This window comes from Choloepus didactylus, chromosome 9, assembly GCF_015220235.1.
Source record: "Choloepus didactylus isolate mChoDid1 chromosome 9, mChoDid1.pri, whole genome shotgun sequence".
Classification (NCBI taxonomy): Eukaryota; Metazoa; Chordata; class Mammalia; order Pilosa; family Megalonychidae; genus Choloepus; species Choloepus didactylus.
Genome location: NC_051315.1, coordinates 58,123,878 through 58,136,141, shown reverse-complemented (window position 1 = coordinate 58,136,141; position 12,264 = coordinate 58,123,878). Strand labels below are relative to the sequence as shown.

The 12,264-nt window shown below is 39.3% G+C and overlaps 1 protein-coding gene across 5 annotated transcripts in view; it reads left to right on the top strand.

Annotated features, from left to right (window-relative positions):
* ABCB11 (ATP binding cassette subfamily B member 11) overlaps window positions 1–12,264 on the top strand; it is a 115,839-nt gene that overhangs the window by 49,806 nt on the left and 53,769 nt on the right. For all 5 annotated transcript variants that reach the window (XR_005218886.1, XM_037850086.1, XM_037850085.1 and 2 more), the window contains 3 exons: window positions 4,707–4,831; window positions 6,400–6,574; window positions 12,074–12,187. Coding sequence is in view for 4 of the 5 variants with exons in the window: in XM_037850086.1 (XP_037706014.1) it covers window positions 4,707–4,831; window positions 6,400–6,574; window positions 12,074–12,187 (414 nt within the window). In the remaining variant the exon portion in view is untranslated. The remainder of the gene's footprint in view (window positions 1–4,706; window positions 4,832–6,399; window positions 6,575–12,073; window positions 12,188–12,264) is intronic.

Sequence of the window (12,264 nt, the reverse complement as noted above, 5' to 3'; positions counted from 1 at the left end):
AATGGGTGGGGCCATGCCTCCATGGGAATTTCTCACCAGAGTCATCACCCACAGCTGGTTGGGGCACATTCCAAGCAAATCTAATCAGCCCCAAAACTTCCGCCCCACAAAACTACATCAAAGATAATGGCATTTGGGGGACACAATACATTCAAACTGGCACATTCCACCCCCTGGACCCCAAAATGACATTATCTTTCCAAATACAAAATACATTCATTCCATCACAATATCACAAAAACTTAAATCATTTCAGTAACAAAAGTTAAGTACAAGATCCTATCAAAATCAATTACCAATATACAAAGGAGGGACATTCATAGGATAAACATTCCCATTGCCATAAGGAGAAAGAGTAAGGAAAACAGGGTTAACAGGACCAAAACAGTTCCTAAAACCTGCAGGACAAACGCCATTAGATTTCAAAGTCTGAGAGTCATTAACAGAATGACGTTGCATCCTTGGGGCTTGAGAGAGCGGGAGTCTAACCCTTCCTAAGGGCCTTTGCAGTAGCCATTTCCTCTCCAAACACTTGGGTGAGTTCTCCAACATATCCACACACTGGGGAGACCACTTTCTTGGCCCCACCCTCCTCAAACATCGTGAAGGCATCCGGATTCCCTTCCATCTCCAGGGCACACGCTCAACCCCTCCAGAACAGTGACATGGCAGCCAGGCTCTCCCCAATTCCCTGGGAATGTGCTCCACCCTTTTTGGGGCTTGGGGTGGCAAGACATTTCCTGAGCATCGAGGTCTTGGGCTGGGAGAGCGGAGTGGCCCACACGCATGGAAAGGGTGAGTTTTCCCTGGAGGTCAAGGGTGGGCCTTCCGCCTCGATGCTCAGGAAATGTCCTGCCACCCCAAGCCCCAAAGAGGGTGGAGCACATTCCCAGGGAATTAGGGAGAGCCTGGCTGCCATGTCACTGTTCTGAAGGGGTTGAGCGTGTGCCCTGGAGATGGAAGGGAATCCGGGTGCTGCCCCGATGTTTGAGGAGGGTGGGGCCGAGAAGATGCTCTCCCCATTGTGTGAATATGTTGGAGAACTCACCCAAGTGTTTGGAGTGGAAATGGCTACTGCAAAGGCCCTTAGGAAGGGTTAGACTCCCGCTCTCTCAAGCCCCAAGGATGCAACGTCATTCTGTTAATGACTCAGACTTTGAAATCTAATGGCCTTTGTCCTGCAGGTTTTAGGAACTGTTTTGGTCCTGTTAACCCTGTTTTCCTTACTCTTTCTCCTTACAGCAATGGGAATGTTTATCCTATGAATTTCCCTCCTTTGTATATTGGAAGCATATAACTTGTTCTAAGTCCACAGATGCAAAGCAAAAGGAGAATTATGCCTTAGGACCCACTACACCTGTAATTGATTTTGATAGGATCTTGTACTTAACATTTGTTACTGAAATGATTTAAGTTTTTGTGATATTGTGATGGAATGAATGTATTTTGTATTGGGAAAGATAATGTCATTTTGGGGTCCAGGGGGTGGAATGTGCCAGTTTGAATGTATTGTGTCCCCCAAACGCCATTATCTTTGATGTAGTCTTGTGGGGCAGACATTTTGGTGCTGATTAGATTTGCTTGGAATGTGCCCCACCCAGCTGTGGGTGATGACTCTGATAAGATATTCCCATGGAGGCATGGCCCCACCCATTCAGGGTGGGCCTTGATCAGTGGAGCCATGTAAATGAGCTGACTCAAAGAGAAGGAGCTCAGTGCAGCTGTGAATGACGTTTTGAAGAGGAGCAAGCTTGCTAGAGAGGAACGTCCTGGGAGAAAGCCATTTTGAAACCAGAACCTTGGAGCAGACGCCAGCCACGTGTCTTCCCAGCTAACAGAGGTTTTCCGGATGCCATTGGCCATCCTCCAGTGAAGGTACCCGATTGCTGATGTGTTACCTTGGACATTTTATGGCCTTAAGACCGTAACTGTGTAACCAAATAAACTCCCTTTTTATAAAAGCCAATCCATCTCTGGTGTTTTGCATTCCGCAGCATTAGCAAACTAAAACAACTTCCCAAGGTCCCCCAAGCCTAGGCACTCCTCTCAGAAAGGCACAACAACACACCCAGATCAGTAATAAGCACATACAAGAAATTTCTGCAGTCATTACCGTGTTGTTCCTTCTACCTGATCGGTTTCAGAGAGAAAAGGTTATCCAGCCCATTCTGAGCTGTATCCTTGTCACGGTCGGCTTCCCCAGGATTCAGTTCAAATTGAAGTATAGGAATATGGATTTGGTGTTCACCAGATTAAAAACAAAGCAACAACAACAACAAAAAACAACTCCAAAGAATTGAGAGATTGTTATTCCTTACTTTTAGAGCAGCCACATTGGATGGCTGGTCATGGGATCAGGCACACAAGCTGCTTGTTGGAGGTGACAATAGAAATCAAATGAAAAGCCAGGCACACACACAAATCCCTGAACAAAGAGAACAATCTCCATGACTAGATTTTCCAGCAAAAAATTCTCTACTATCCACAGACTGTATTACTCAAATATAGCTCAGGTAATATAGAAAATGGTTTCCAGTGACAATAGCAAACAGCTCACTCTGCTTACCTAAGTGCACCTGTCTCTACTTCTTACAAGTTGTGTGACCTCAAGAGATAGTCAAACCTGTTTCCTCATCTTTAGAATAGGGGTAATGCCTCCCCCAAGTCATTGTGATGGTTCAGGGCACAATCCATGTAAAACACTTAGCATAATGTCCTGCACAGACATCATGTACTAAATAGATATTAGCTTTTATGTTTTTCCAATCCATCATATCACACAAGCTTTACAGTTTTCCCTATGACATGTAAAGCCAGTGACAGGCTTTCTGGCTGCACTCCAGGGGACCCTCAACTTCCTCGGAGGGACTTCAGGGGTTCTGCGAACATTTGATTCAACTTTTTTTTTTTTCAAATGCATTTAATCTCATTTGTTCAAACCTGTGATAAATGAAAACACATGCTCAAACAGATCGTATGCCATACTTTAACATGTGGGAAATCAACAACACAGTCATTCGCCTTTCCAGCTTAACTTTGTTGGTTTTAAGCAGACTTCACGAATAACTTCCCCTGTCATCTCAGCGAATGTATTTCCACTTCTTGTAAATGTGTCACTGATTTGGAATGTTGTGGCCCTGCAATGGTCTCCTTGAATTCAGGTCTGTGCATGTCTGTTTGTACAAAATGATACAGCAATTCCACTATATTCTATTCAAAGGCAGGACAAAAAAATGTGGTGGGGTGATATATGAAACTTAAACTCTCATGGGTTTTGTTTGCTTTTGTCTGACTTTTATACTCTTGATGAGAAATATGAGCAGTTGTTAGTCATTTCCTAATGTATGTCTTTTAAGCTCCTTTATCAGTTTAACTGAGGTGTTCTGAGATTATTTAATTGCCATTACCATAACAACTGACATTTGCAACGACTTAATTTTCTTGTTACTATGTAGTCAATATGTATTTCTGAACTAAATTAGATAAAAACTGTGCTTTCATCCATAACACCCAAATTCAGTTTTTAGCATTGATGAAAATAGTCTCACTTTTGTTATTGTTGCCTTTATAATTCATAAATATAAAATGTGGGCTTGTGAAAGAAGCACATTGCTACAAAATATCACATTTATTTACTTTTATATCTTAAATAAAGAATTCTATTCAAGATTTGGTTTGATAAAAGTGATGGCACTAAAAAAGTTTGGAAAAACTATTAGAATATATGAAACTCCCTAAATCTGGGTTGTATATATTTTTTAGGCTTCTGATTTGACTGATCTTCAACAATAATTGCTTTTCTCCCTCCTTGTTTCTTAATTTGTGCCAGGGGTCTCTTTGAGGGCTAATTCTAATTAAGTTTCATCCAAGTCCAATTTTAGAAAAAGTAACTTGCTTAATACAGTACAGTAAGTACTTAATAAATACCGCAAGTATTAGTAGTAGGTACATTTTCATTTCCTTTTGTAAAAATCAAAACTGTAGTTAGTTGAACCCCTACAGTTTGGCCAAAAGAGTATAACATTGATCTGAAGCTTTCTCCTATGGAATTACTTCTGTAGCATGCCTTTGTGTGCTTGGAACCTCACTTTTATTCTGTACGCTAATTGATAATGACATCTGCACAGCCCTCCGTTCTTTGCCTTCTTTTGTCTATAAATTGTGCTATGACCTTTGGCCAACAGCAGTGAAATGGGACCTAGTTTGACTTGAAAACTTCATTAATATAATGGCTGAAACTCTTTAGTCTCATGGAATATCCTATTTGGAACCTATTCTGTGGGAGGGGTTTTGAGACTCACTTTTTTAAAAAAAATTATTTTATTGTGGTAAATTATATGTAGTATAAAATTTGTCTTTTTAACCATTTTAAGTATACAATTCAGTGGCATTAATTAGATTCACAGTGTTGTGCACCCATCACTACTGTTTCCAAAACTTTTTCATCACCCCAAATGGAGCAAAAATTCCCCATTACTCTCCCGACCCCCCAGCCCTTGATAACCTCTAATAATTGAGTCATTTTTATATATAAATAGCTGAACACCATGGGTGAGTCTTAACATAGACCAAACTGGGACCAAATTCTTCCCTCCTGCAAACAATGTTATGGTCAGAATCTAGTTTTGGATTATGCAGCCTGAATGACAGGCTGAGTTACCTAATTACCTGGTCTTCATGTTTTCTTCTCTTCTTTTGGATTTTAGAGTGTGTCCAAGTTTACTGATTATGAGCTGAAGGCCTATGCCAAAGCAGGGTCAGTGGCTGATGAAGTCATTTCATCTATGCGGACAGTGGCTGCTTTCGGTGGTGAAAAAAGAGAGGTCAAAAGGTTGGTTAATTGAAATGTCTGCCTGGCCAGTATAGCACTCTAAATCTTCCCCATTGTACCAAGTGGGAGAGCCACCTTGTTCTATGGCACCCTGAGAGAGTTTTATTCGAGAGGTAGCTAAGCAGAAACATTTAGATTAGTCAAAGCACTATAAGAAGTGTGGTTGATGTGTATTTTAGAAAGCCTGTCTGAGGTTAGATATTTGTTTCAAACACATATGTGATACATATATACCATCTCATGCCAGTCTATAACCTTATTTGCTGCCATTAAAGAAAAGCCTACATGATCCAAAATGCAATTCCACATGTTTTTATTGAATATATTTTATTCAGCTGCTGTGCTAACTGCTCTTTATAAAGTTTGATAAGATTTCCATTTTTTAAACAAAATTTAGCATTGGCATATTATAGACCATCATTCCAAAGATTAATTCTTAATGAAAATAGAAAACTAAATGGCCAAAGCAACACAGTTGCCCAAAAAGTACAATTTTGTTTATTCTTTAATTCATCTGTCTTCTATGTGCAAAGTACTGATTATATTTTAAAAAACCACTAAATTAATGGAAATCCTTTATTTTGTATTGTAGATCTATCATGATGATGTCATTCTCCATTGCTACCAAATTCACCAAACGAGAAAGAGACTAGGCTTTACAATCTCTACTCTCTTTTCCCTTTACTTCTCTTAGTTTTAAAAAAATTTCTCACAAAGACAATTTTAGCAGCGTATTTCCTCCATCATAAAATATATTAATTATCCTTGTTAATAAAAGAGGCAGCATACATGTTTTAAACATTGTAACAAAACATAGGATAGACTTTCAGTTTGTGCCCTGTGAGATGGTGAAAGTTCCCTATGAATTTATTTTTTGAGATATTGGAAGACAATTACAGAATATCTGAACTGTAAGACAATGTCTACGGTTAATGACTGGATCAGTCTATCACTGAAGTTCAATCCTTGGGTTGAATTTCCATATAGTTTCAGTTGTCTATGTCCCATGGCTGTTGACTGTACCCTTTAACCTCCTAGCTATCTTACAAAGTAGCATCGTGGTCACAGGGCAGATGGGTGAATGTATGTGAACACTAGTTCCAAATCTGGGGCAAAAACACCCAAATTGCCTGACCTGCTTATTTGGGGTCAGTTGCATCATTTTCTGATAGAAAGCATGGTATGTGACTCAAAAACAAAACAAAACAAAACAGAAAAGACAACAAAAAAATGAAAAAGCAAAAAAGAACAATTCAAGCACAAATAGTACTAGCTCTCTCATGTTGAAATGTTTGTGTTGAAAATTGTTTTCTCTTAGAGCAAAGTTTACCTCACTGTTATTCATCCAAGCAACATTCAACTATGAGGTTTGAAACAGAGTTCATTGCCAGGTTGACACAAACTTTAAGTAACTACACAGAAGTTGTGATAGTTTTCTTTCTTTAAAGTTGCTCTATACTTGGGGTGGTTTTAGAATCATTTAGTAAAACCACTGCATTGTGGCCAGTTTTCAACATCATAACTTGTGCTGCTGTGTCTGAAGTTGACTCAAACTTTTCTCTTTACAGATATGAGAAAAATCTTGTGTTTGCCCAGCGCTGGGGAATTAGAAAAGGTATAGTGATGGGATTCTTTACTGGATATATCTGGTGTCTCATCTTCTGTTGCTATGCACTGGCCTTCTGGTATGGCTCCACACTCGTCTTGGATGAAGGAGAATATACAGCAGGAACCCTTGTTCAGGTACTTTGTTCTTGATGAACCAGGCATAGCATTTCTGCTGGTATCTCAGAAAAGTCCACTGTTAATATGCCTTGTTTATTCCTTCAGGGTCTGAGGGAGGGAAGAATCAATGATTTGATGGTATCTATCTGCAGAGGCAAACAATACTTATGCATTTTATACTAAAGTGATGCTGAATGTTTGCATTGATGAGAACAACAATTTAATGATTTCCAATTAGCTTAAAATTTTATAGCCATAAAACTATGATTTTATGACTGCAGCCCAAAAGATAATATGCATGAAAATGGAAAATCAGTGATTTCTCAGCTGATATGGTTGAGCTTAATAATAGTATAAGATATGTACTAATGGACCTAACTGTGAAACATGAGTTACAAAAATACTAAGTCTATAAAATCATCAACTGAACATCTAATAGAAATATATTTTATTGTTCACTTTTGTTTATAGCAGCTTAAACTGCCTAATGCCACGGCTACTTTAATTTTCAATGTCATTTCAGTTATTAATTCAGTAAATAATTATTGAAATTATTGAGCATCTACTATGTGCCATATCCATACAAAGTATAGGGTGTTCAATAGTGATCAAAAGAAATATGGTCTTTGCCTTGATGGAATTTACAATTTCGTGGCAGAATATAGATAGTAATTAAATAATCACATAAATGCATGATGAGAAACAGTGGCATGTGCTAGAGTAGAATACAGGAAAACTTGACAGTGAATAGCAGGGTAACCGGGTGTGGCTGAGGTCAGAGAAGGCTTTTTATCCTGCTTTCTCTCCCAAGGTCTTTCCTCCCCAGGTTATGGCCCCTCTTGTTACACAGCTGGACTCTTGTCATTGTTCAGTCCTCAGCCGAATGGCACTTCCTCAGTCAGCTCTCCCATACTCTTTCACGCTTTCATTTTCTTTTACAGCATGTTGTACTTTTCCTTCATAGTAGTTATATAAAATTGAAATTTTGCATTTAGTTATTTATTTGCATTTGTCCCCCACCCTTTTACTGCCCTTAGAGAATAAGCTCTATGATGTCAGGGACCATGTTTGTTCCATTTGGCCTAGTTCAGAGCTTGGCACTTAATGGGCTCTCAAAAGATACTTGTTGAATAAATAAATGAATCAATGTTTGACTTTGGATATAAGGTAAGAGAAGGCTGAGAAATAAGACTGGGAAAGAATCGCCATCAGAGAGAACTGCAAAGGCAAAGCCCCCACAACAGTGGGAGGGGCCCCGGTTTTAAGGCCTCTAGCTTGAGCCCAAGTGGGGGCTAAGGATAGATGAGCCTGAGAGATGGATGGGAGCCTTGTGTGAGGGCAGGGCAAAGATTATGATCTTAATCCTAAGAGTAATGAGAAGACAGGGAAGGGTTGATAAGTGAAGGGAGAGGATAACATCACATTTTTAAAAAGACAATTCTGACTGTAGAGTGAAAATGGATGGCATGGAGCAATGATGGATGGAAAACAGACCAACTGGTGGTCCAGGTGGAGAGATGCTACCGGCTTGAATCATGGCAATGGCAATGGAAAGGGAAAGAAGTGGATTGATTAAAAAATTATTTAGGAAGTAAAGTTGACAGGACAGTTTAGCCTGATTTAAAATTATCTGGAGAAATATATTAAGTGAAAATTCAAGGAGATAGGAAGTAGTTTCATATAAGATTTAAAAAAAATATTGGCTCCAGATGCTGAGTGGAATGGGCACCTATTAAAAAAAACAAAGAAACAAAACTTGTATACCAGAAATTTTCTGGGTGAAAACCTGTAATTCTAAATCTACTGCTTTGATATAAACACACATCTAGGGAAAATTGAATGGGAATTTAATTCACAAATAGAAACGGTTTATTAGGGGTCAAAACATAGTTGTTGTAAGTCTCTGACTTTACTTCATTAAGAGCATGATAAGTAAACTAAGAACAACTTAAGTTCAGTTTTTTTACAACACGAACAGTTGACATCACTTTGAACTTTGTAGAGAAAACAAATGCCATTGAATGTCATATTGCATGTTAAAATGCTTTACAAACTTTAAAGGGATAGTATAGCTGGAAAGTTTTATTATCATCATAATTTAAGTACTTTCTTATACAAAGATATATAAAAAGATATAGCTTTGTACATGTATAGATATATACAAGGATATAGCTTTGTACATTCGAAAAGCCAGTGTAAACCATGCAGATCTGAAATCTGACTATAAAGTCCTTGTCTTTATTGATGCAATTACTCCTGAGAACTCTTGATAATTACTAAACTAGGGGTATGTGTATTTGAGTTTAGTCCCGGCTGCTTATATCTGCTCACAGGCACTGATAAAAGCCATCCTTCCTTTTACGCCATAATTACAAGGAAAGGACAGAGGCATGCACATATAAGGTTTCAGAAAGAAAAATGAATTGGTAAATTGAGAATTAAGCAATACAAAATTCCAATTGGAAACACTGGATAAAACTCCTTTAGTAATTCTTTTTTAGCAAGAATCCAGTTTTATGGTTCTCATCTTCAAGTTTCCCGTCAGTTGGCCTGTGAGTTATTCCATACTTTCTGTAAATAATTCATTCTTTCAACTGATATTTCTTGAGTACTCACTATGAGCAGACATGGTATATTATGCATCTCTAATATTTTAATCATCAATCATTAATGTCTTACTCCTCAACTCTTCCTATAAGCTTCTGCTACACCTTAAGAGATTTTTCTTTGGGAAGATGAGAGAAATCCTTCAACAGTAAAGTCATGGTTCTCTCTGTCTCTGTCTGTCTCTCTTTTTCTTTTCTAATTGTGAGTTCTTGGCTGTACTTCTGAGCAACCAACTATGAAGGCTGAGTAGGCATGAGCTGAGTATAGTGTTTTAATCCACTAAACTAACTAACAATTAGGTTAATCTAGCACATTTTGTGAAGCACAAAATCATTACTGGCTACATGGTAATAGAACATAAATGGTAAATAGTTCACATAAATGACTTAATTAGTATCATTTGTACATAGACAAAAACATATATTTCTGTGTCTTTCAGGAAAAAAAAATGAAAGAAAACTGAGAGGTGCAGAATCCTGCTCTTTAATGCCCCTCTTAAATTAGGGGATTAAATTATAAAAAAATAATAATAGAAAGAAACCTTTATTCAGTGTGTTACAATGTGTCAGGCTCTGAGTGAGATGTTTAACACAGTTCCATATGTAAAACCCAATTTCCCTCTGCAATTGGTGTCGTTATGCTACTACTTATACAATGAAACGAGGCCCATGAGGTTAAGGAATATGTGCCAAATGGCTTAGAGTGGGGATTTGAACCAGGTCTCTGAGACTTGGGGGCTTGACCCATAAGCCACTGGTCTCCTATCTCTGGACTTGTGCCATATGGGCTACAACCTGCATTTCTCCGGTAGAGCACACCCACAGATTGGTTGTTCCTGTGCAGTCTCTTTTACCCTTCCTCTTCTCGCACTACCATCCACAGGACTGAAAAGTGTAATATTCGAGTTAAATGATGGTCTCTTGTGATGTGTGCCTGCTACTGTGATGGTGTTAGGTGTATGACTCTGCCCTGTCTCACTCATTTCTCCCCTCAAGCCCCCAGAGAGACATATGCATGAGATGATGGCTCTCCAAGCCAGGTGGAGAAAAAGTCTGATCCCAAACCTCACTGAGGACTCCCGTGAGTCAGTCTAGACCAGACTCCAGACCAGGGGTTGGCAAACTACAGGACCAAATCCAGTCCTCTGCCTGTTTATGTCCATAAAGTTTACTGGAAATAAACTTGCACTCATTTGTAGCTGCTTTCATGCCACCGCAGCAGAGTTGAACAGTTGGTTCAGAGACCATGTGGCCTCCAAAGCCTAAACATTTACCATCTGGCTCTTTACAGGAAAGGCTTGCCGTCCCTGCTCTAGACCCTGTGGAAAACTTTCCTCACTCAAATATTAAGGCCCTTGATGAGAGAGGTCTTAAACAAAATTAGACCAAAAGAACTGTTCTGTCTGTTTCTCTCACTACCTCCTAAGTGTGGGATCTTGCTAATTCCATCATCATCATCATCATCATCTTTGCTATTATTTAAGTGACTGGCACTGGTTAATCTCTTTACACACATTATCTCATTTAATCTTAGCAAGAATCCTGTGAGGTGTGTACTAGCATTATCTTCATGTTACCACAGGTAAAGAAATTGGACTTTAGAAAGATTAAGTAATCTGGCCATATGCTGTTACTGAAGAAAAGGAATCTGAAGAACAGAGAGAATGTCTGTTCCAGGCATACAGAGGGTGGAGAATTTAGGAAGAAGGCATGAGACAGCTGGCCTGCCACCTGTGTGGAGCAGGCCTGAGCCTGTTAATTATGCTGTGGTATGGAATGGAAAGATTACTGGAAAGGCAGGGAGGCAGCTGGGAACTCTGGGGAGTTCCAGGGTGCAGCCACTTGACCCACAAGGAAGAAAGCCAGCCTGGAAGAGGAGATTCTGGGGTAATTTGCTCCAGGCAAATATAACTAAGGAGCAGCATCTGGCCTCTGGAAACCACCACAGGTTGAGATCATGTGATCATCTGCAAAAGACTGCATCCACGGAGGAGTCAGCTTTCAGCTCCGCAAATAACTCCAGTTCCCAATACACATTGGCCAATGAAATGACCTCCAGATGAGGACACATCCTTTGGTTGACAGGTTGGAGAGGAGACTTGTGCTCCTCTTAGAGGCCATCTTGAGGAATTGTCTCATTACTTCCCTATCTTTGTAAACAGCATTGATAAAGACAGAGCAGTATTTGGCAGGAACATCTGGCCATGACCAGGTAGGCTTCTCCTAATTTAATGAGACAGCTAGGTTCATGAGTTAAAGGGCAGCTTCCCCAGATCTGCACAAGATCCTGGCCATTCCACCTGTATAGTCAGAAGTAGATATGTCTGGACGTAGCTAGCACAGCAGTCAAGCACCTAGGTTCAAATACTCATTACTTGTTGTGATTGAGGGCACTTCCATATACCTCTGTTTCCTTTTCTGTTGAAAGGATTAAATGAAGTAATACAGGTAAAGCACTTAGAAATATACCTTATTATTGTTGTTATTATTTTTAGTAGTAGTAGTAGCAGTAGTTATCCTACTAAAAGTAGGAGTTCTATGACAAAGTGACCTTATGTCAGAAAACCATTCTAAGGCTGTTTATTTATAAATTAAATGATCATATCAATATTCTAGCCCACATCATGTCTAGATGCTGTCTTGCATAGGCCTCTTAACTTATTTCGAAACGTGTTCTTATTTGCCGAAGAGTGATGTTCAGCCAACAATAACGTAGTCTTTTAAATTATAACAGTGGAAAACTTGGAGATGCTTTAAAGGAGTTTCCAAAAAGCCAGTTAACTTTCAAACTCCCATTGAAAAATATTTCTGAGAACTCTCTGAACTCACATGGATGGTCCAAATGATAGTGAGCATGATTTACAAATCCACAGAAACACCTGAAAACCATGTCTTTCTCCTTTCATTTCAGATTTTCCTCAGTGTCTTAGTAGCAGCTTTAAATCTGGGCAATGCATCTCCTTGTTTGGAAGCCTTTGCAACTGGACGCGCAGCAGCCACCACCATTTTCGAGACAATAGACCGGGTATGTAATAGCCAAAAGTATGGGCCATTGGCAGGGGTGTGTGTGTGTGTAACCCTGAGGAATTTACCCTCAATGTT